Here is a 25,052-nt window from a genome sequence, read left to right as displayed (position 1 = left end):
AGACAGGCCAACATGCTACAATCACACCTCCATTCTGTCAGGTAGACCTATGGAGATAAAGACAGACCCTAACCAAAAAAGAGTCCCTGATCACAGCAAGAGACAGATGCATAAAGACAGGCCAAACTGTAATTTTTCCAGAGAACCTAATAATTGCAGTCTTTGAAGAGCAGCACACAGAACCAAAATATACAAGCTGGGGGCTGGCCATGTCTCAGACACCCCTGAGTTAGTTACAGCTGCCTCTTAACAAGTGCACAGCAGCTCATCAGGCCCAGGTCCCTGCCTGCCAGCCACAGGACAGCAAGGGGAGGCAGGGAACAAGAGTACTAAGAGGGCATGAGGCCAAGCTGGGGACTCCTTGACTTTTTTTCTTTTCACTGCATGATACCACCTTTGCAGGGCCATGCACAACTCCCTGATGACCACTGGAGACATAGCAGGGTTTTCCACTCACACAGGAAGAAACGGTCAGATAGAGGCAGGAAGGAGAGCCAAAAGAAGAAATAAATGTTTAGAGTCACTTTGAGAAGGAACACAGAAGAAAGCACTTTGCCCAGCAAGTTTTGCACTCCCAGTAAGATGAGGCAGAGGCACTCCTCTGGGAGAGGAGGAGGAGGAAGTTGCTGTCTGGAGGATGGTAAGGGCTAGAGACAGAGTTTCACATTTGCACACACCCTCCTTTGAGCAGTGTCTGCTCACAGCCTTAGCAAATGTGCTCTCTCCAGCCCCTGGCCTATTTTCTTACTGACCTGTGTTGCACAGGGACTGCAAGAAGCCTCTGAAACCAGAGGTCTGCATGTCCCCCACAGCCATTTTTACACCAAGTTAGAGTCACTTTTCACAGCAGGCTTAGCCCCAGTTTGCACTATGCTTGAGAGCAGCATCTTTCCAGATGCAGCATTGCTGAATTAGTGTCAACATTCTTTCCAGAAGCACCATTCCAAATAGATGCCTACCCCTCACAGCAGAAGGGAACACTCTTAAATGTGGTAATTAACAGGCAGCACTACAACAAATGCTGTAAACATTAATAACATGAAATTTTTAGTAGATTTCTTGCATCTGCTGGTAGAAGCTTGTTTTTCATGGGAGACAAAGCAGTGACTGTGTGTAAATTACACTCATGTCAAGTGTTAAAATGCAATAATACACCACCCTAGAACATGCATAGAAATGACTGCCTTGCTATGTATTTTGTACTAAAAGCAGCAGCTTAATCATCAAAGTAAAGCTGAATGGGTTGTTTTACACCCTCATCACAGGAGCTCTTACATGTTGTTATTTGGAATCAGCAATTCACTTTTCCCTCAGAAAGCCAAGACCAAAGGGCACAGAGAAACTTCCTCACTCACATCAGATGAATGCCTGCAATGAAGCCCAAGAAGGAAGTCCATGCTTAGTCCCTGCAGCAGTCAGAGCCACCACATTCAAACAACAGACCTGGCTGTCCACTCTCTACCCAGCCTGGATATTGGCTACCCTACCTGTGCTGGACAAGGAGCCTCATCTGTGAGCAGAATTCCTGAAGCATTCCCACCTCAGGACACTCCAAACTCCTTTGTGGACTACTTCAATACAGAAAGCTAAGATGAGGCCTTTGCAAACAGAATTTCTTCCTTCTCATCATTTGTGCTTTGAAGCAGTGAAAAAAAATGTCACAGCCTAAACCTGGCTTCTGAAGGTGTCTCTGCCCATGGCAGGGGTTTGGAGCTACATGATCCCCTGGAGATGCCTTTCAAACCTTCCTGTGCTTCTATTGCTTCATGATTTGCCAACACAAACACAACAGCTCTCATCCTCCAGATATTCTGGCCTGTTTCTCTAACTCTGTCCTCTAGAGTTGCCCACACAGGACAGAAATTTCTGCCACTTACCTTCTGGGGAAATCCCTGCTGGGAAGGTGTCACAGCATAGGTCACAGCTATGATATCCAGAGTGTCACCACACAATTCCAGAAAGCTTCAACCCACACAGAGACCACTTCAGAAGGCTGCAAATGTCTGCCCTTGTTCTTCAGCCCAGCCTTTTATCCCCTCCTGTTGATGCCCTGCACTTGTGGGCCCTCTGCTCCCTGTGTGATTGCTCAGCACACCTGGGCATTCTGTCTCATTATCTTCAATGCTGCTCACCTGCTTTTCACAGCTGTACCCACTGGGTCTGGGGCTCAGCCTCACTCCCAATCACCACAAAGTGTGTGCCTACAGGAAGGTCAGGTGTGGTCTGAAAACTGGCCCAGGCAGCATCTGACATTTCCCCTCTGAGGTCACCCTCCCAGAGGGAAGTTGACTTTGGCAGGAGCACTGTGTGTTCTGGCTAACCCAGCTGGCAGCCAAACTCCCAGGGACTCCTGGCAGGGTGAACCACAGCAGCCTGAGGCTGCACTCTGATATTCAGCAAAGCCTGGGGCAGAGACACTGAGTCCAGCACAGAGCCCAGGGTGCCCAAGCCTGAGCCAGCTTACAGGGAGGTTGGTGCCAAGGCTCCTGTAGGACAGGGAATCCAGCTTGTTCACAACAGCGTCTTCTGTGTCACTGCCAAACCCCACAGGATCTCAGGTCCAGTGCTACTCATGCTGCTGGTGGCAGTACACATTTATGGGGGCTGTTGTTGAGGCTCTGCCATTTAGTGCTTTGTTCAGTCAAGAAATCCAAGTTGGCTTAATCTTCTCGTGTTAACAGATCTAAATATGGACATAAAGAACTTGAGCATACATAAGCACAATGAATATGAGTCTCTCATTCATTCCTGCATAGTACAGAGTAAATTGCCAGCACAGCCCTTTGAGCTTACTAACATCTTTAGACTTGGCCTCACAAAGATTACACTCCCCACTCAGCAATTCAACCTCCTTCTAATGCTTTTAAAACAGAGGAAAGGCCAAGACCTCTAGAGAAGATGCCAAAGATTGAATGGCTGGCCCTGAAAGCAGACCAAGTGCAGCAGGCAGCAAAGCAAAGAGGCCATGCCAGCAGTGGTGCTCTCAAGGAAAGGAAGCACAGTTTCTGTCCTGGCATCCACAGCACCCAAACACACACACACACACAATGCAGGTCCCTGCAAGGCAACAGCCAGCATCTGCTTGGAAAGGGTCTTTGCTACTTGGAACTTTGTCAGGCTTTCTTAACGCTGTGGCTTTTCTAAGCATTCCCTCACCCTTCTGGTCACTATGGAAAAAATAAAATCACTGGAGCCCAGGCTCCCACGCTTACTGGGCCCCAGAAAGCCAGAACAGCTAAGAGCAGGAATATACTGCATGATACTTTGTTTTCTTTCTAACAAGAAAGAACTTTTGTTTCTCTCTGAACAACAGTAAGCTCACATCAGGAAATGAGCATTTGCAAGGCTGAAATCTCAACATGGAGCATTATTTAAATTTGTAGGGCTATTTAATGTTTGTCACACATTTGATCCTAACAGTGCAAATGATTTTCTATCAGAACATTTTTTTTCCACTTCAACAAGGAAAACTGCCCCTCCAAATATAAGCACTGCTTGTTATTTTGAGGCAGTGAGGCAAAACATACAGCACATAGACCACATTTGGCCTGCTTAGCAGATGTCTACAGATCACTTGATGTTAATTTCAACATAAAAGCTATTATATTTCTGGCCTCGCCCTATTAGTTGTTAAATAATTATTTATGCTTGGCAGATAAATTCTAGGAACCTTGAATAAAGCCCATCAACCCTACTAATCAAGCCATATTTGACACAACAGTTTTCACTCAAAAGATTGAGTAAAAATGTATGTTTTTTAACATGTTTGGTAATGTTTGTTGCCTGTATGATTGTGTCTCACAACCTAAAAGGTAACCCCATATTTACATTTAAATACAGACTGCATATAGGATGTGTTCCAACGCTACTTCACAGGCAAAGAATGAGCTTGTTTGCTTCACTGACATTTGCAACTATACTGTAGCCAGTTTCAGTTCATAACTCAGTTTATTTAAATCTGCACTTCACAATTCTGGCACTAGTTTATATGTTTTTCCATAGGTGTTTTGGCTTTGCCTATCAAATTTGGCTGTACTTGTCATTGGTTAAGCCCTGCTACGCTGTGACCTTGTACAAAACAAAACAATAACTGGAAACATAGACTTCCCTTAATTAATATTTTTAAGCAGCTAACCTAACTCACAGGAGTGCTATTTATACACATTCAGAACTGTAGTTATGTATTCTGCTTGAATGGTTTGTAAATTCCAAACAGCCAATCCACAACAAAACTTGGAAAAGATACTGAGTGCAGGGCCCTGTTTCAACCAATCTTTGGACATTCATATGCTGTGGTCTGAAGAAATTTAGTTGATGTGTTGTCTTTTGAAAGCACATTTTAGTGCAATTATACTTTTTTATCCTTAACAGACCAGTTGGAATTTAAAGATTTGGAAAAAAAAAGGAATTTGAACATTCCACTGATGAGAACTCGTTCAATATGTCTATTTCTATTTCATCTGTCTGGTTAAAGGAGCACAGCTTCTCTATTATCACAGTAATGTACATTATGTCTGCATTTAAGTTTATGTGCAGTTTATGATTTTGTGTGATAAATAAAAATTAGTGATGCAAAAAGGAGCAAAAGGAATTCACATTGCTTCCAGCAAACTGCACTTCCTGCCCTAAAAGCTGCGTGGCTTTGCTTTGCATCGTTGGCAAAATAAAATTACAGAGATGCTTTCAGCTGATTTTGGTAGACACTCAGGAGACCCCTTTGCCCTATGAAAGAGCCAGGAAAGAGCCAAGTTCCTCCATTTCCCTGGATATCCCCATTCCAGGCTGCTCTGCAGCCACAGCACTTATGTATCTCTCAGCCCTGTGATGAGTCCTTTCTACAGCTGGCCTTTGCACAGGGAGATTTTAACCCTGGGTTAAAAATGTTCAGTGAGAGCTCTGGGCTGTGTTTCACTGCTGCATCCAGGAGGCAGAGGTCGTGGCCAAAAGCAGGGTTTATTGTAGGGTTGCTTTTACAATTTTTATTAATGGCAAGCCAATTTCTCTCCACTGATGCCTGTGATAATGCTATGTATCCTTGAACTTCGTGTCATAAATTAGCAAAGGTGAGCAACTGCTGAGGCAGAAAAAGTGAGGAGAAAAGACTGTAAATAAAATCACGTACATCAAATAATACTTGTTAAACACTTGCTTTTTTGATATATGACTTTGATGTTATTATTTCCGTTGTTGTTGATAACACATACCCACCTGTTAAATACAAACTGCCCAGCTAGCTAATACAGCAGGGTTTCACATGCTGGCAGGCTCCCTTAGTGTGGATAGCTAGAAGCAAACCAAAAAATGTGGTGGAGGAAAGCAGCACCCTCACTAGAGCAGGGAACCAGAGTCACTAAATCCAACACTAGCCCTGCATGTGGTATTAACCTAGACAGGTCTTTTCTCATGCACACTTTTTTTTTTCTCTGTGTTGGAATGGTATTGCAGCTCTTAGGGAAGCTTTGCAATGTCAGCAGATTCTGAGATGAACTTTTAAGATCTTCATTTGCTATGAGTTTCATTAACAGCTGACACCATTGCTCAGGTTGCTTGCAGCTTTTTGGCTTTTAAACATTATTAATCATACCTTCCTCTGTGAACAACAGCAGTAAATCAAAACCATAGAGTTTCACAACAAAGCCACCAGGAAACAAAAATTATGCCAGTGTTGATCCCCACTATCCTCTAGAATTAGGAGGAGGTCAGTTCAGTCCTGAAGGAGACATCCTGGCCATGGGAAGCAGAGGATTGGATAACTTCAGTTAAGTGTTTTCTCTGACTCTGGTACTGGTCCAAAACTGGCCCATGAACAGGGTTTCAGTAGGTCTAGCAGTGCAGTTATTACAAATATTATTTTGAAGAAGTGTGTATTTCCCTTGCCAGGGCCTCTGTAATTCCAAGGCAACTGTTGTTCTCTTTGATGTGATTTGGGTTTTAAGGAGATGCCATTCTCAGACAATCACATGCTGAAAATAGAAATGACAAAGAAACATCCATTAAATGCAAAGTAGGCAGACAAGTTCTCCTGCAGATAATTAGGTTCAATAGTTTCTGTCAGATGACTGAAAAGCCTGACCCCATATACTTCTCTCTGGTGCAGTTTTTCTTAGGTAGACTCCTAACAGGTGGTTTCCTCTGAAAGAAAGGAATATACTTTTAATAATTTAATAATAATTACAATATACTTTTGATAATTTAATAATTACAAAGGTCAGTAATATGCTCCAGTGTAAATCAGAGGTGTCCATAACTTCAGGTGCTGTGGCAAGGTTTGACAAACTGGATGACCTGAACCTGGGCACCTTTCAAATTGCACTGCCTGGGAGGCTGGCACAGCTGAGCAGTGCTGAACTGTTAAATCACAGAGAAATTACAGGGGAAAAGACTAAACCTTACAATGTGGGATTTGAAGGCAGACCTGTAAGAGTGGCAGACCCTCCTGTACAGATATCAAGGGATACAGTTTAGCAGTATTTTAATCTCCAGTTAATTAATACTCTCCATGTCTAGTACCTTTAGCACAAACAAAATTTCTCTGTGACTTTAATGGTTTTGTTTGCACTCTCCCCCACAGCTCTGTTTGAGACAGACCATGTTTTTCTGATGAAGACCATTCAGTGCTGGCCCATTGAACAGCACAGCCTGCTTTGGGATCATGTCCCTTACAAACTGTGATCCAGCTGTCCCTGTGGTTGTCTGCACCAGTCTTTCCATCACTCTCCACAAATCTCCACTCTCTTCCCTTGGGTATTTCCTCATTTAAAGGCTGGGGCAGTGCAGCTTTCAGTAATCAGCAACTTCAGCATAGACTTCAGCACTAAAACCACATTTTCACTATTTAAGTATAAGAAGAACAAATTCAGCAACAATTTCACTCTTCACCAAAAAAAAAAAAGCAAAATCTTTACTTAACCAATTTCCTTGTCTGATTTTTCTCTAACAAAAGACTCCAGTTACATTTTGGAGGTGTACCTTAAAGTAAAGTCATACCTTACTTTCATACATCCAGGGTTCTAAGAAGAAGAGTTTTACACAAGGGCTAGTGTATATGCAGATCAGCTCTCCTACAGATTTAATTTTGTTGCTCTTGCTTATGACCAAGCAAGGGATAAATTTTTCCAGCTCCTACTCTGCTATTTCCCCATTTCACTAGCAATACTGATAAGTATTCAGCTACAGCAGCGTCTACTTGGAGCGACAAAGCTGCTCTCCCCTATCTTCTGTAACTGATTTGAGGACATTTACACCTCAGTCCAAACATCTGTGCCTGCAATTCTACCCCCACGTGCTCACACTCCGTGTTTGCAAATGCAGGAACTTGGGTTTAAGCACAACAGTGTATCCAAGTCTCCAGACTTTTATGCCCTACATACACCGTGGAATTTCCACTGTGCATACAAAATTATTCATGACAGAAGCATTGAAGGACCATCCTCCCCCCTGCCTCTGTGAATACCAATGAGAAACATAGAAAGAGGTTTTCTTTTGCTTCCTGATCATAGGGAGGAAAGGAAATTTTAAGCCAACATGTTTTGCGGGAGGGAAAGGGAAAGTCACTGCAAAATGTTGAAGACCAGGGGTGCAAGCACATACTTGTATTAACATCTCCCATCCCTGGAGCTGCAGTAATTTGCATGACATTATCTACCTGGGATGTTGCTATGGTTATCACCATACATAAGTAATTACCAGGGCAAATTGCACATACAGCGCACGGATTCACGCTGTCAGAAGCAAAGGATCTTTTTATACACTTGAAAATGTACATGTTTGAAAAAAACCCACTAATCACAAAGATTCCTGATATGAGAAAAACTTCTGGAGTGCTCCAAAATTGTTGTTCACTATGCTTATTGACACTTCAAGGACCAAGTCAAACCATGTCCAAGTGAAGAGAGACGCTGCACAGGCTCAGTAGAAAATCAGCAGAAAGTCACCAGTGGCAGTAAGCAGAAACCAACCAGCAGGAAAAGTAGAAATCCCTGCCAAAGAGTTTAAGGTATAAGCAGATGAGAAAGGCAAAGAGAAGGAGAAGGGGTGTATCAGACAGAGCAAATAAGATTGTCAGCTTCCTTGACAGCACAGGCCATGATTATTTTGGGTAGATTCTGTCATGAAACTTTCTTCTGGCAACTAGGCACAAAAAGATGAACAGAAGAGAAGGAGGAGAGAGTGATGTAGACTACACCCATGCTAAGAAAACGACAAGAGATGTGGTGTTGTGATGAAGCAGCTAGTCAGGACAAGCCAAAACTAAGTCTAATCAAAGTGGTTCTCTACAAGTTCCCCTATTTTCTCTCCTGCAAAGTTTTGCTGCTGTTTGCAGGCTGGGATCTGATTGTGCTCCCTGTGGCTTCCCACAGGAGCTGAGACAAAAGTCCATCTACACTCGTACACCCCAGCTGAAGAGAGCAATTAACACCCAGCAGAATTTGGATGAAAGTAAAAATACAGAGTATCTAATGCTAGCTCATACAAAGCAAATTAGACATTGAAAGCTCATTCTGAAATACTGATCCTTTACACTTCCAATAAAATGCAGCTGCACTGTAAACAAACAGCTTGAGCTGCAGTCTACTGGTATCAATGAAAACTTTCCAAGTTTGAAGAAGGTGTTCTGTGTCCTCAGGAAAAGACAAAGCTTTAAAAATAGTGCTGATACTGTGACCTGAGTAAACCACATTAGGCTAACTAGAATGTAGAATATAATTCTGAAAACCACAAAATAACATTTCTACAATTTAATTTGAGGTGGCATACAGAAGTCTCATATCCATTCAAACCAATCATATTTTCCATGTACAGAGAAATACTGTGATTATTCCAGATTTACAAACTACAGTAGAACTGAGGAGAAAAAAAGTCATCTTTTCCATTTGTAGCTTCTCTTAAAAACAAGTTCTTTTGTTTACTTAGAAATCATCTGCTTCTCTCAGACATATATTTTTACCTCCTAGTAGTACCAGGATACTAAAATGCCATCAAATATTTTGACTATTTAAACAGCTAGAACTAGAAAAACATAGAGGTATGCTCTGAGAAGTGTGACAAGAGCAGGTATGAGCCAGCAGGCAGTCAGAAAGCCCAGCAGCCCTTAGGGACCATTTGCATGGCCTCAGGGAAGTGACAATTAACGATGTCCAGAAACACTGGCTAAAGATGCAAGATATGTGTAACCTCATTAGGATAAAGGCAGGCTGAAGACAAAGAGAGATGTGAAATAAGTCATCTCAGGCTTTATCCCGGTGACTGAACACCCAGGGTGACAGGAATACTGTAACTCTAAATATATTTCATACAAAATAGTTTGTTGGCTTTAAATATCTCAGTGAAAGGGAAAGTAAATATGTGAAGAGCAAAATGCAAGATGGAAAAAGTGAGATAAATATTGTTAGATTCAGAGGAAAAATGCTATAAACAGTAAGCAAAGCTCTTTGATTTGCACTGTTTTCCAGCCCATAAAACCCTAATATCTGCCAGCATTTCATTAAAAGCTTATGAACTACCCAGCATGCCTGCTCCTGCATAAATGTATTGCTAAAAACCACTGTTGATGTTGCAGATCTGGTATTTTGCAATGTTTCAAAGAAACCTTATGTGTATAAAACTCAGATGCATTATTGAAAGACGTGGGCATGGTGAAAATAGCCCCACAAACTCTAAAACTAATTAATCATTCAAGAGCAGGAAGTTTCTCTCAGAGATGTTCAAAGTAATATCTCTAAACTAGAAAATACAAATATTTTAAGAAATAGGCATAGTGGAGAAAGGACTTAAGAGAAAGCTACCATTTTGTGAATTGAGTAAAAAGAGTCGAAGGCTTCACAGAGGATTGGGAGTTCAAGGTCACGACAGCCCAACAGCAAAATCTGTAAATGTTAACCTGAGTGATACAAAGATCTGGCAATGCTAAGACTGACCAGATCAACAACTGTTCTGACTGAATGTGCAGCCTATTCTCAGCATTACAAACTCAGACTTCAGCCCTCTAAGGACAAGTAACGGCAATATCATTCCTTTTCCACAAAAAGTCATATTGGATCAATCAAATGTTTATTGTTATTACCAATGGTCCCAAACCGAGTCTGGAGGGATCAGGACACTCATGATTTCCCATCTTTCATAAGATCCCCTGCATTTCAGGGCTCGTTCTCACTGGAACCCAAACACAGGGCAGAATTAAAATGTTCCAAGGAGCAGAACCCACATCCCTGAGGCGAAGCCTCCCGGTGTCTGGAGGCTTTGCAGTGATCAACCATGTATGCACTTAGCCCATCCTGCATTGCTCTTACTGCAGCTCTCCTCACACAAGTGCCTCCAAATTGTTCTGACAACAAAACACAGACATTCATTTCCCACATCTCTCAAATAACTTCATATCCCTCTGCTGCTAAGATCAAGCATCAAGCTGATGTTTGATTACAACACTGATGGGGTGAATGGGCAGTAAAGCCCACCTGTTACCCATGCCAATGATTTGTCTCAACTAGCAGCACACTCTGGCACTTGTGGATATGCAAACTAAAAATTCAGCACCTCAGCACACACCCACCTCTGGAATAAGGTTAATTACAGTATTATAGATGTAGGAAGCAGAGACAGGAATATTAGAAGACCAAGACAGAAAAAAGAGCCATATCTGAATTATTGCACAAACATGAGATTCCCGAATACGTTAACAAAAAACTTGGTTTTGAAGGTAGATGCTTAATAACAAACAAATAAACAAACCCAAACACAGCAGAAGGATTACATCTCACTAGCTCTGGAAACTCAAACGCAGCTGGTCCGATCAGCTGAGCCATTCTCAAGCTGCCACATGCCCATCACAGCTCTCACCAAACTGCACTGGAGCAGTTGCTCAGCTGTGGATGCACAAACAGCCCCAGAGGACAGACTGCCCGGGCCCACCGAGTGACTGAGCTCCAGGGGGTGCACTAATGCTCCTCTCTGTCTAATTAACTAACAAACCAGCATATCTGACTGTTTAAAGCTTTGAAATCTGCTGCTCTTGTCAATGGTTCTGAGGCAAACCAGCACTAGCCCTGCATGGCTCTCACTCCTGGCATGAGTCACAAAAGGCAGAGGACAGCACACGTGGAAATCTCCATCACCACATTTCTGTGGTCATTACAAGCAAATCCTCTACCAGGCATCAGCTGTATATGAGCTTTAGGTCAACAGGAGTTCTACCCGTGTAACAAGAGCACAAGGGGAAGCTGTGGGTTGGTGCAGCACCCTGCACATCCATGTCAGTGGTACACCCAAAGGCCACATCAGACGTGGTTTGTACACACTGTGGGCTGGACTGACAAACCAGTTATTGCAATTTGGAAAAGTAACAATGGATGGACCAGCCTTGGTGGTGGAGCACAGCTCACCACAGGACCCCTTAGCAACAGGGTCATTACCCTGCAGTGTGCTGCACACAATGACAATCTTCTCTGCACTCTGCTGTTTCTGGAGTTGTGAATTACTGTGTAACATAGGAAAAAGGATCATACTGGGAGAAGGAATCAATTTCCTCTGTCTAGAGACTTTCACGACTGTCAACAAAATAAATTTCACTTCAGGCAAAACAAACAAAAACTTTTTCTTTTGCTATATGGTTTGGGCTTCCCGTCTCCCACATTTTCAGGATCACAAGTGCAGTTCCCTTATAGTGACAGCGACCCCACCATGACAATCATCCTTTGTGAGAGTGCTGGCAACCTTTTCTGTATCCCAGAGTGGTGCCTTGAACCCCAGTGTGGGACCCTGTACCCCAAAGTAGTGCCCTGAACCCCACTGTGATGCTCTGTACCCCAAAGTAGTGCCCTGAACCCCAATGTGATGCTCTGTACCCCAGAGTAGTGCCCTGAGCCCCACTGTGATGCTCTGTATCCCAGAGTGGTGCCTTGAACCCCAGTGTGGGACCCTGTACCCCAAAGTAGTGCCCTGAACCCCACTGTGATGCTCTGTACCCCAAAGTAGTGCCCTGAGCCCCACTGTGATGCTTTCCCCTCGCACTTTTCGGGTATCAACACTCAAGACAGCGTGCAGGGGTTTGTTTGTTTGTGTTCCAATCATACTTTTTGTCTTTTCCCAAACGATTTAGGATGACAGCAGCAACCATCATCAAGCCGGCGCTCTGGACGAGCGAGCAGCAGCGGCGGGACAGCCCCGAGCCGCTGTTTGGAGCTGCCGCGGTGTTTTTCAGGCTGCGCTCGGGGCGCTCCGGCGATGGAGCGGCCCCTCCGCTCCGCCCGCCCGGCTCTGCCCGCGGCCCCTCCGCTCCGCCCGCCCGGCTCTGCCCGCGGCCCCTCCGCTCCGCCCGCCGGGGCTCTGCCCGCGGTCCCTCCGCTCTGCCCGGCCCCGCCGCCGGCCCCTGTGCGGACGTGGCGCAGCCGGGCAGGGCGCGCTGCCAAAGGCCGGGCCGGGGGCGGAGCGGGCCGGGGCGGGGCGGTGGCGGGCGGCGGAGCGGAGCGGGGTGCGAGCCGGGCCGGCGGGGCATGGCGGGCGGCGGGGCGCTGAGGGCGCTGCCCGCGCTGCTGCTGCTGCTGCTGCTGCTGCTGGCGGCGGGCGCGCTGGGCAAGCCCACGGCGCGGCAGGAGCGGGCCCGGGCCGGAGCCGCGCAGCATGACGACCGGCCCGGCTTCCAGTACGACCACGAGGCCTTCCTGGGCAAGGAGGAGGCGCGGAGCTTCGACCAGCTCAGCCCGGAGGAGAGCCGGGAGCGCCTGGGGTGAGCGCCCGGCCCGGGCGGGAGACGTGGCAGGGGGAGGGCCCGAGCTGGGCCCGGGGCGGAGGAGGCGGCCTGGGGCTGCCTGAGTGTCCGAGGGGACAGCGGGGCTCTGTACCCCAGAACGGAGCCCTGAACCGCAGTGTAGGACCCTCGAGAGTGGTGCCCTGAACCCCGTTGTGATGCTCTGTACTCCAGAGTGGGACCTTGTACTCCAGAGTAGTGCCCTGAACCCCACTGTGATTCTCTGCACCCCAGAGCGGGACCCTGTACCCCACTGTGATTCTCTGTAGCCCAGAGTGATGCCCTGAACCCCAGTGTGATGCTCTTTACCCCACTGTGGGACCCTGTTTTCCAGAGTAGTGCCCTGAGCCCCAGTCTGATGCTCTGTACCCCAGAGTGGGACCCTGTACTCCAGAGTGGTGCCCTGAACCCCAGAGTGATGCTCTGTACCTCAGAGTGGTGCCCTGAACCTCAGAGTGATGCTCTGTACCCCAGAGTGATGCCCTGAACCCCAGAGTGGTGTCCTGAACCCCACTGTCATCCTCTGTACCCTAGAGTGGTGCCCTGAACCCCACTGTGATGCTCTGTGCCCCAGAGTGGGACCCTGTACCCCAGAGTGGCTGCAGGTTGAACCTGGGTCGTGACTTCTCTCCCACCCTGCTGGTTCTGCAAAGGAGCAGCCAGCAGTCCATGGCTTTGGTGTTCCTCCCTGCTGCCTTTCCTAGCCCCACAGGAATAAGGCTCTCAGAGGAGCTGCTGTGCTGGACCTGCTGCTGGAGGCTTTGCTGCTGCTGCTCCCTGCCCCTGGGACACCTGCCCACACCACAGCAGTGTTAATCGAGTTTAAACCATTCCTTCTCTACAGCCACACTTGCAAGTGCACTTCAAGCATCTTCCCACTTGTGCCTTCTTTGCTCACAGTGTTTCAGCTTCCATGCAAAGGGCAGGGACCATGCCTTACTTTACTGCTTCTCCCTCCTTTACACCCACAGGAAGCCAGATCACTAAGCATAACTAAATTTAATAGGAGTTAAAGAAAGATCCTTTAATGTAGTTACCACAAAGAAGATTGCTTAAAATACCCTGCATGTTCTCACTTAGATCCCCCCTGCCTTCTCTTCCACAGGGAGTTGCACTTGCTAATTTTCTGTCTAGTCCTACCATAAGCAGTAGCACTGCAATCTCACTCTTGATCCTTCCCAAAGCTGTCACTGCTATTTACATGTCTCACAGTGAGTAAACAGATGAAGTGATTACCAGAACTGATTGACTCCATCCTCATTGTTTCAGGAAGGAGCAAAAGAAACCATGCTCTCAGCATACATGGCTATGACCTAGATTCTCATCACTTGTGTCACCAAAATGGACGTGCCCTCCTAATATTGGTCTGCACTTACTGGTACAGATAATTCAGTCAGGGATATGATTTAACAATACAGGTGTTTTTAAACAATTTTTACAAATTGTAAAGCAAGGGAAGAAGTTTTAACTTCCACTGATCTCACTGATTGCCCTTTGGAGGGGTGACCCAGGCATGGTAAAGTACAGCCACAGTCAATAATTACCTTTTAAATGGAGGTGGCTGAAGTGGCCCTCTGAGGACAGGTTGAGGGTGAGCACTGTGCATCTCAGCATCAGGGATGTGGCTCCTGGGGGACTTCTGGGAAAGTTTCATAACTTCCAGCATTCCCCAACCTCGGTATCATTTGTGAATTTTGGATAGCAGCACACTGGGAGGTAAAGAGAGGATTAAAAAAACATCTTGTGGTTTAATAGTCACATGCTTAACCCCTTCTCCCCATTTTTGTTATGGGCAACTTCTGTAGAAGGTTACAAACAGAGTCACTTCTCAGCAAGTGATTGCTCTTAGGAAGAAGGCAGATTTAATTAAAAACCATTTTTAAATGATTTCTGGGAGAAAATAGAAACATACAGTCTGCTGCTCTAGCCAGAGTGCATGCTGCTGTATTTATAAGGCATTTTACCTTGCTTAGGAAATGTGGCAGCACATTGGTCATCCCAATAATAACAGTAAAAAGTGAAGTCCACACAACAGCTTCTTACCTGTGCCTTTGGCCTGTAGACTTGTTTTATTGTCCCCAAGACTGTTTTATTGTCCCCAGCTTCAGCTGAGAAGTGGGGTGGAATAGTGCACATGGATGCAATGGACCTATAAAAACAGGTGAAAAGGAGAAGACATGAAACATTTTCTGGTACACAGAAAATGTATACCTGACTTCTTTCATGTTACACATTGCCAGGAGCTACCAGCATAATCAGTTAATACCTTAACAGTAGAAAGAAGTACCAGTTAAACAAATGAAATTAAACCATTGTGGGGAAAATCTGGTGACAATTAGAGTCCATCATGCAGGGAAAGGGACCACTGGCAACTGATGAATACAGAAGAGAAAAGATTTTCTAGTCAGTTCATCCACACTTCACTAATTCAGAAAGGAAATTCAGCAGCCCCTTTTTTGCCCCATAACTCAAACAACATGTTCATAAAATCAGCCTGATACTATCAGACTCACACAAGATTGCTGCTGATATTTCAGCAACCACTTTTGTAACAAAGGCTTGGGCAGACATTGCTTCACTACTTGGGCAGTTCCAATTGGCCAAATGTGGTTCCTTTGTGGAGAACCAAGATGTGGAATTGAAAAGAATGTTTAGAAGTGCAGATCTTTTTCCCTGAGGTTTAGGGAGTTCACCTGTTGAGTGTCAAGTCAGGATTTAGACAAGTCAGCTTCTGCTCTTCCCCCTGCATTCCAATGGCACAACAGTATTCCATAGGCATGGCATGAGCTGGCCACTGGCTGAGGCACAGATGAGGCACTGCAGACGGGCTGCCCCTGCACCTCATGGTGCTGATGTGCCCAAAGCCAGCCTGGATGTGCCAGACAGCCAAGGGGCATGTGCTCAATTCCAAGAGCAGGCACAGAAGGCAGTTTTACAAGCTCAGCCCCAAAATGGTAAAATGGTGGAGTTCATCAATTGCAGAGAGATTAATTGCAGAGAACATAAATGGTAGAGAGAGCATTGTCCTTTTTTTTTTTTGAACTGCAGCTGTGTGCAGAATGTTTCACTCCTGCTGATTTCAACAGTGCTGGCAGCTTTACACTGGACAGAGGTTTATAGCCCAGCTGCCAGCAATGGATGGAGACCTGCTGCAGAACTGATACTGCTTTAGTGAGTAACAGGCATTCCTGGCAACACCAGCAGTACTGGTTTGCACTGGGAATCAAAGAAAAGAAACAAGTGGAGGGACAGGCATGCAAGGGGAGACTGTACCTGGTGTACATCCCCAGCATTACACACTCATATACTCACTTTACCCTGATGTCAGCCTGCTGGAAAGCCAAAGGAGAAACTGGAGGTGTCCACCAAATCCTGGATTTTTGCCCTGGTTGCCTCCAGCAAGTTTGAGTTCAGGCTTTGTCCTGAAGTGAAGTTGGTGTCTGCCATGGACATATTTTCTAAAAATCCTTTTGCTAGGATTTTTCCTGCTGAGAAGCCTCAGAGGAAAAGAAAAACAATTATTATCTGCTGCTGTGGAATGCAACAGGTGCATCTTTGATTGGTCCATGTGAGTTGTTTCTATTTGATGACCAATTGCAGGTCCACCATTCTTTTCCTTGTTAGCCTTCAGATGAAATCCTTTCTTCTATTCTTTTAGTATAGTTTTAATATATAATTTTCTTTTAATATATCATAAAATAGATAATTTTCTTTTTAATATATAATAAAATAATAAAGCAGCCTTCTGAAACATGGAGTCAAGTTTCTCATCTCTTCCCTCATCCTGGGACTTCTGTGAACACCACCACAGGTGTCTCCTGCTCTGAGCCAGCACAGCTACTCCCTGTAGGCAGTGAAGAACAGATGCCCCTAAGACAGGAGGCACAACCTAAGAAAAAGAAAGCCAGGTATTCTCTGCTCACTAATTTTGGTTGTGCAAGTTTCCTTTGAGTTATTCATAGCAATGCTGAATAACAAATAGAGCCACATTCCTTTAGATGATGTGTAAAATGCAGGAAAGCCTTAACCAATAGGACAGCTTTAGGAGTTTGGGGCACTCTGTTTTTGTGGAAAATCAGGGCCAGATAAAGATTACTAAAATTGGCCTGACGTGCAGTTGGGTTTTAAAGATGCTGATCTCTTTTTACAGGAAGATTGTGGATAGAATAGATGATGACAAAGATGGCTATATCACAACAGAGGAATTAAAAACCTGGATTAAACGAGTGCAGAAACGCTACATCTATGAAAATGTGGCCAAAGTTTGGAAAGACTATGATCTAAACAAGGATGATAAAATTGCCTGGGAAGAATACAAACAAGCCACATATGGTTATTATCTAGGTAAGAGAACAGATTGTATGATCAAGGACTTTTGAGATTATAAAATATGATTTCTTGTCTTGCAGACAACTGGAGGTTGTTGTCACATTTAGGACTCTTGAAGCTCACATTAAATTTTATGGATGCTCAGAGGTCAAAAGCACTTTTTAGTTATTTATTGCAGCCCTTTGCACATGGGTCACCAGCACACAGAAGGTTTTGGAGAGGTATCATTAAATATACTGACACAGCTGAATTAAAGTCTCCTCCAGTTAGAAATATATTATTTTTTAGCATTAAAAAAGGTATTTTAATTAAAAAATAATATATTGTCTAATTAACTGTATTTGTGAATTTAGTCTCTAAAATCCAAAGTCTAGATGTTAAAAATGTAGCCTGTATCTAAGCTACAGCAAAGTTATTGATTAAAATCATTCTTGCAGAACAACATGCTTCAGACTGTGATCAACAGCAAATGAAAATCCTTAACAAATCAGGCAAAATAAACATTTATTAAAAAATATACCTGAATTCCCCCCACCCCCCTCCACGTTCCCTTTGCTTTTATAAGTTAATGAAGGAAGAGGAGGAGAAGAGATCACTTAAGCTAAAGGGCAATACTGACAGAGCAACAAATCAGTATTAATTGACCATTTATACTTACTGGAAATGAGAAAACAATATTTACCTACCACAGAGGCAGTTTCTAGAGCAAGCTTCCTGTAGCAGTAATAATTCCAAAGTCTACCTTACATTTAAATGGAGTTTAATTTGTGAAAGGAAATATTTGACACACAGTCCCTGCAGAATTATCCCTGGAACCCTTCTCAGCTCTTTGTCTTTGCTCCCTCTAAGCCCCAAGATTTGGAGAGCAGCATTGTGGGCTTGTGTTAATGAATACTTAAAATTCCCATCTGTAATTCCTGACCCAGTCTTTTTCGCCTGTGTTTGTCTCCCAACATGTGAATTGTAAAATTGTTATGAGTATTTTTCATTTTTAAAGTTAGTTTAATGATCCTATTTTAAAAATGATATCAAATACCATTCCTTTTATGCCAGTGAACACTCTGAGAAAATGCCATTGTTTTAAACTGAAAATAATTGTTAGGTTCCCTGTAGCAGAGGCATAGCACTGAGATAATTTCAGTCAGTCTGCCACCTTCTGAAACCACATTTCCTTGGTTTGCTCTTCTTGAAACTGAAAAGTTGTGTGGATCATACTGATTCCTAAAGATGAAGAAAACTTCTGTGAATGAAGCCTACCCCAAATATTGCCACAGTCGTACTTGTAAAGGCAGATAAAAAATCTGTGAGGGAATACTGCAAAATCCATTATTCTGGATTGTAACAGAAGGCTTGCTCAGAAATCTACCTCCTACTACTGTCACCTTTAAAAATCAAACCAAGTATTTGACCCCTGAATTTAAAACCTTATGGGGAAGACAATTTCCATTTAGAACAACAGCTATTCTGGCAATAAACCTTTTTATTTCTAGACTCAAACAGCTTTGTTTTGCTAGTATGTTTTAAAGGAAAAGACCTCTGAGGTCATCTTGATTTGTCTGCAGAAAATCCAGAAGAATTCCAAGATGCAACTGATCAGCACAGTTTTAAGAAAATGCTGCCCAGAGATGAAAGACGATTCAAAAGTGCAGATCTGGATGGAGACTTGGCTGCCACTCGTGAGGAGTTCACTGCTTTCCTGCACCCAGAGGAGTTTGAGCACATGAAAAACATTGTTGTCTTAGTAAGCAAAGCAAAATCAATGCCACTGTTTCCACTTTTATGGGTGAACTTTGAAGGCTTCTCTCACCTTTCCAGGCAGGGTTTAGAAAGAGACACACACATAATAGCTAAGTGGGGAGCAGAAAGGGGTGCCTTTCATGGTACTCACTTGGTTTGGAGTTTGCACTGTCTAAGTGCACTTAGACAGCTCCTAAATGGAATCAAGAAACAATCTTGGGGCACAGACTTAAACCAAAATGAAAGGAGGGTGTGCTGACATGCAGCAGCTGAGTGTTTCATGCAAGCAGGTATCTGCCCCTAACATAAGCAGTTCATTCATACAGGGAATTTTTTCAACGTGAAAGGATATTTTTATATTCATTGTGTAAAACAACAGTCCCACTGGATTTAGTGAGACTACATTCACTTGTGTACAGGGGCAGGTCAGAAGGCCTCAGAACATTAAATTATCAAAGGCAGGTAATCAGAGCTCTCAGTTTTTTCTTGATGACTTTCATGCAAAAATTGTTTTCCAGGAAACCTTAGAGGACATAGACAAAAACGAGGATGGTTTTGTGGATCAAGATGAGTACATTGGTAAGTGTTGTTACTTGTTTCTTATATAATCTCCAGTCCATTTTTTCCATCTTCTCTCAAATTAGCAGCAGCATTAGCAACCCAGAGCAAACAGTTCAACTATTTTATACCAACCATCCAACACAGAAAGTTTAATTTCATTTTAGGTAGACAGCAACATGACCAGGAAGAATTCCTCATGCTTCACAACACAAAATTCTCCTCTTGTTCTTATTTAACTCAGCTAAGAGTTATATGAGAACAAAAGAAGAGAACCTGGAATAATATTTTTCATGGCAGGGATAATATTTTTATATTGCACCATATTAACTGCTGTTTGAAGGCATTGTTTAAAAATGCAGGAGGATCAGAAAATGAATTAGTCTTTTCCCAAATAAATGGTTTTGGATGGTTCTCAAATATCCAAAACACCTGGGAATCAACCATTGCAAAAAGGGAAAGTTCACCTTGTTCCTACTAGGTTTTTTTTTCCTAGCTTAATTAGTAAGTAAAGCCCATACTTCTGTACTGATGATACCATTCTATTTTGATGAGTTTTAAATCCAAAAAGTAGCACTAAGAAGGCATTAGTGCAAAGTTGGATGAAGCTTTCTGTTTCTAGTGGTGCTATAAAGATCACTTCACATAGAATCAGGAACAATATACACACACTAATTAATGGCAGGGGGTTCTGTTCCTTGTAAATTATATTTAGCCCAGAAAGTGAATGCTATTCATCTATGACTGAAATAACAGAGCAGCATAATTTCCACAGTAATTTCAGTTCATTCAGTGACATTACCTACATATAATTATAAGGTAATTGTCAACATTTGTTACCATGTGAATGCTGGTTTTTCTTGTCTTCTATAGATAGGAACATAGAATGTTCTAGTCACGATCACCCCACATTGGCAAGGATGATAAAAATCAAATTGACAGGACATGTCAGTTGCTTCAAATAAACAATATAATTTGCACTTTAAAAAATGAAAAAAGAAAGTGAATGTGTTGTCTGAAGTTTTCTTCCTGAGTTGAGAAAACTATGCTTAAAATATTCCTACTTTCCTTTTTCAGAAGTAATTTTTTTAAATTTTGATGAAGCTGGGATTAAGAACAGTAAACTAAATCTCTTCTTTGCTAGTTTATAAGGAGCAACAAAAGAAGTCCAAAAATTTCAGTCTCTAGACGGAGTATTTGTTGGGGAGATTTGTTGAACCTTATAGAATGATCCCACCCTCCTTTCCCTTCTTTGCTCCCATTTTGTCTTTTGCAAAATTTGGTTTAGATTTACACAAGCAGCGGAACAAAATACCTATAAAGATGTTGAGCAGAGAGAACTAAATTCTCACTGTGCATGGGCAGGTAACAGAGTATTTCAGGGACACTGGGGACAGTGACAAGGGAGAGCCTCAGCCCAGTGTACACACTCACACTGCAGGGTCAGGGGGGGTTATTCCTGCCTTGGAATTCAGCATTTGTGTTTCCCACAGATACCAGCCAGCCTCGACCCTCACACCATCCATGAGGGTCCTTGAAAACCAAATCCAAAAGGCACTGGAGATGAGAGGAGTAGGCTTTAATTCTAGATAGAGAAGTGGAAGGCTTGAGGAGTAAGATGAGTAAGAAAGGATTGGCCACAGTGACCAGAAGGATGATGTAGATGCACCACTCATGATTTGGAAAGCCCTCTGATGTAAAGAACATTGGTTTTAATAATCACTGCTGCTCTGCTGTGTTTATGCAGAAAGCAGCTGCCACTGTGGTGTGGTCCTACCAAAGCTCCCAAAATGCAGCACAGGAGTGATGTGAGAGCAGCTGGGGTGTGTAACCTCCACATCCTGTCACAAACACTGCTCCCTCCCCAGGTCCCAGTCTGTGACAAGTGCACTGTGCCTGTGGCTCCTCACACAGTGCACCATGACTCCTGACTACAGCTCTTTCCTGGAAGAGTGGCATCTGCTGGAATGTGCTGCAGCACTGCATGGTTAAAAGAGAACTGATCTCCTAAGCTGAATGTCTCTCACACAAGACTTCTCTAAAAGCAGTACAAATGCATGCAGGTTCCATTCAGCAATTTTTGTTTGCCTAAATCCCCCCTGTGCCTTTTTTTCCTGTAATCGCTCTGCTGGCTGGAGTCTGATCTTATCCACAAAGACATTTGCTGGCAGGGACAAGATAAAATGGCTGAGTTCCTTTCTCCCCATGTGACCAAGCCTAGCACTAAAGCTTAAGACTGCTGTTCATCCATAGATCCTTAGAGGATTTTGTTCATTCTGAAATTCAGATGATGGCCTTTGAACATGTTAGCTCCCTGTTAGCCCCACCAGAAGTGCACAGGTATGCTACAGGGTGCTGTGAGAATGGGCAGGATCACCAGCAGTGAAGAAACAGGCCTGAGAAGATACAGCTACTCTATCTACACCCCATATTTCCTTTTCTGTACTGAGACACTGTGCAGAGAATGAACAGTTCAGTCCCCTCTGAGGAACACTGTGCAAATATCTTTATTTTGTGCTTAATTTGCAAAGTAAATAGGACTCAAGTAAGACCCTCCTTTCCTCTTCAGCTGATATGTTTGCAAATGAAGAGGGTGGACCAGAGCCCGACTGGGTGATTACAGAGCGTGAGCAGTTTTCAGATTTTCGTGATCTCAACAAGGATGGAAAGATGGACAAAGATGAGATCCAGCACTGGATCCTCCCCCAGGACTATGACCATGCACTAGCTGAAGCCAGGCACTTGGTCTATGAATCTGATGTAGACAAGGTATGTGGTGCTCCAGTGTTGTTCTTAAAGAAGTTATATAGGGTCTTGTGGTTTTTTTTTTAAATACCAGCTTGCAAGAATTTATTCCTAATAACTTTTCTTTAGAGGCTAGACTTGCTAATGGATTAAAGAGGCTAGACTTTTCTTTAGAGGCTAGACTTGCTAGTGGATTAATGTTTCCATGCCAATTTCAGTTGGTAGTGTTAGAATTACAAAGTGTTACAATACAGTTTATCAGCTCTAGAAGGTCCCCTGGCTTTCATTAGGTGAGATGAGAAACTATCACTGTTTTAACACAGCAAAAAATACTCTTTTTCCTTTAAGAGTGGTCACTACTTTTCTATGTTAATATAGACTAAAAGAGGAAAATAAAGTTACATTTAGATACCCCTTGTACTCAAATGTAGGGGTAGCAAAACCACTCTCAGTTCTATATTCGAGCACCTTTCACTTAAACACTGGCTCTGATGAGGGACAGTATATGAGTATATGAGGAACCTGAAAGCCAAAATGCTCTGAACACAGAAACTGCTAACATAAGCAGCCACTTTCCACAAAGTGCACCCGAGGATTTTTGTTTTTACAGTCAGGAAGCTGAACCAAACCACAAAACTGTGCACCAGCTTGGCATTTCAAAGCACTTTCAGTTAGCAGTTTCACCTACCTGAAGCCTGTTGGACTTCTGTCTTCCACTGAGGCCCAAATTTCACTCACTGTGACAGCTACAAATGATTGCTGAAGCTGCAGTCTGCTGCTATGAAGATCTGACTGTTTCCCAGGGCTCTTGCAAGTCTGTGCTGGTGTGTCTTAGACTTAGTTCTGAAAATATTCTTACAGAGGTTTGTTTTTTTTTTTTTTTTTCTTCTGCCAGGATCAAAAACTAACAAAAGAGGAAGTTCTAGACAACTGGAACATGTTTGTTGGAAGTCAAGCTACTAATTATGGGGAGGACCTCACGAGAAACCATGATGAGCTATGATACAGTGTGCCAACCAGTGTGCCACACATCTTTTCTCCACCTTACTGAAATCTCCGTGACCATCCCCTCCTGGAGGGAAGATGGGCAAGGGACACTCACAACTGAATGACTTGCATTAATATTATTTTTAACATGCCAGCTTATTACCTCAGAAACCACATAGAAAGAGCTTTTCTACTCCTTTCACATGGTTAAATACAATCTTTAGTTACTAGAGTTTTATTTTTGAAAAAATTAAGAAGGTAACTTTTCTGAATAGGTTAGAGCCTGGCATGGAAAAGGCACTTCTAAAAACATTGCAAAGATCTTTAATAGCCAAGTATTTTCTTCAAATACCCACCTTTACGATAGTGAAATGCACCTAGGATTAGAACCCTAATGTTTAATCAGACTTAAGTTATTTAGTTGTCTTTTCTAATAGCATGTAACAGTTTAGAGGTGACCCTTTGAGCCTCCTGCCCAGAGAAGAGTTTGATACCAGCTTTATCTCCACACAGTTGCTGTGTTGGGTCAGTGCTGCTGCAGGAGTGTCCAGCAGCCCCCTGGCTCCTGCTCCAATGTACAAATGCACAGGTCCCTTGTCCCTGACCCTGGCATTCCCAGGCAGGCATGCAGAGTCCAGCCTGGCAGCAGCTCCTTCCACACCAGGGTAATGTACAACTGTTTGTGGGCCCTTGGCCTTGCTGCTTCCTGGCAGGAGTTGTGCCACATGGAGCATAATTTATCTCCTGCTTTTCACACTTCACCCAGCCCTGCTCTTGTTCACGCAGTGTGAATGGCAGCAGCTCTGTGATGGAGAAGGAATGAGACATATCACCCCTCTGGGCCTTCTGTCTCCTCTGCCACTAAGAGGACAGATCCTTGTGGCTGAACTTCTGGGTTTGTGTGTATATATACCTGTAACTCTAAAGACAGCTCTCCTTCCAAAAAAGGGGGAAGCTTTCCACATAGGTGCTTTATTTTTTACTGTATAATGTGAGTTGTTACATGTATATTTTTATATAACCAACTTCTCTAAGATTGGTTGTTTTTAACTGTACTGGTTTGAAAAGAAGCACAATAAAACCAATACTTCTTTTTGATACTGTGAAGGTGCAATAACACTAACACAGATTAGCAGAGAGATGATGTGAAAACACAGACCAAGCCTCTAAAGCCAGTAGTTCCCAAAGCACTGGGATGGTCATTTCCAAAAGCATCTGAACATACAGCCCCAACTATTCTTTGTCACCTCATTAAATAAAAAGAAAAGCCAAAAAGAAGTGCATTATACATAGTAGCTGGAACTAGAATTTGTTCTGGACACTAGTACTGGGAGATCAGGACTCCCCAGCAGTGTTCTCTGGGAAGTTCCTGGAAGGTTTGGTGTAAAACATCACACCCTGGTCCCAGAACCATCCAGAGGGGAGCTTTGAGACTCCCAGGCTCTGAGACACTTCAGCAGTTCAACACATTTGTAAAAATCATCAGGAGGCAGTGCAGAACTGTGACCTCTGTGAACAGTGTCATTTTTATAAGGTCATGGAAGAACCCTGGTGCAATATTTTACATCTTGCAGTTGAAGGTAATTAAATGTAGATTGTTGAGTCTGACAGAAATTACATGTGCTTGCTGGCAGCACCACTAAGCTTTTGGGGTGCACATCTTGTGACATTGCCTGCAATGTCTCTGAAAAATCCCTACCTCTCCCACTAACATACAGTAGGGCAAATGTCATAAAAGTGAACTGGTTTTGCTTTTACAGTACCCTCAAGTTAAATAAAAGCCTAAATGCAGTGTTATCTGGGAAGCAATAAAATTGTATCTTGGCACATGTAAATGATTATATATTTTCTTTATGGCTTGGATTTGGAAAGGTTTATTGTACTCAATAATCCTGACAATCTTTATCAAACTAACATATTTTGCTAACAGATTTTCAGTACTCTCTGTGTAGTC

At 43.4% G+C, this 25,052-nt stretch overlaps 1 protein-coding gene across 1 annotated transcript; it reads left to right on the top strand.

Moving 5' to 3' along the window:
* The first annotated feature begins 12,280 nt into the window (after positions 1-12,280).
* On the top strand, positions 12,281-24,196 carry RCN1 (reticulocalbin 1). Its single transcript, XM_071455279.1, has 6 exons — positions 12,281-12,721; positions 16,893-17,086; positions 18,634-18,812; positions 19,327-19,387; positions 21,936-22,135; positions 23,007-24,196. Exons 1-6 carry the CDS (start codon positions 12,489-12,491, stop codon positions 23,112-23,114), a joined length of 975 nt encoding a protein of 324 aa, XP_071311380.1. The 5' UTR covers positions 12,281-12,488; the 3' UTR covers positions 23,115-24,196.
* Positions 24,197-25,052: the final 856 nt, after the last annotated feature.

Source organism: Agelaius tricolor, unplaced genomic scaffold, assembly GCF_023055355.1.
Source record: "Agelaius tricolor isolate 1412-34295 unplaced genomic scaffold, bAgeTri1.0.p SCAF_46, whole genome shotgun sequence".
In the NCBI taxonomy this organism is placed as follows: domain Eukaryota; kingdom Metazoa; phylum Chordata; class Aves; order Passeriformes; family Icteridae; genus Agelaius; species Agelaius tricolor.
Note: the sequence above shows the minus strand (reverse complement) of the source record. Positions and strands in the feature narration are given on the sequence as shown.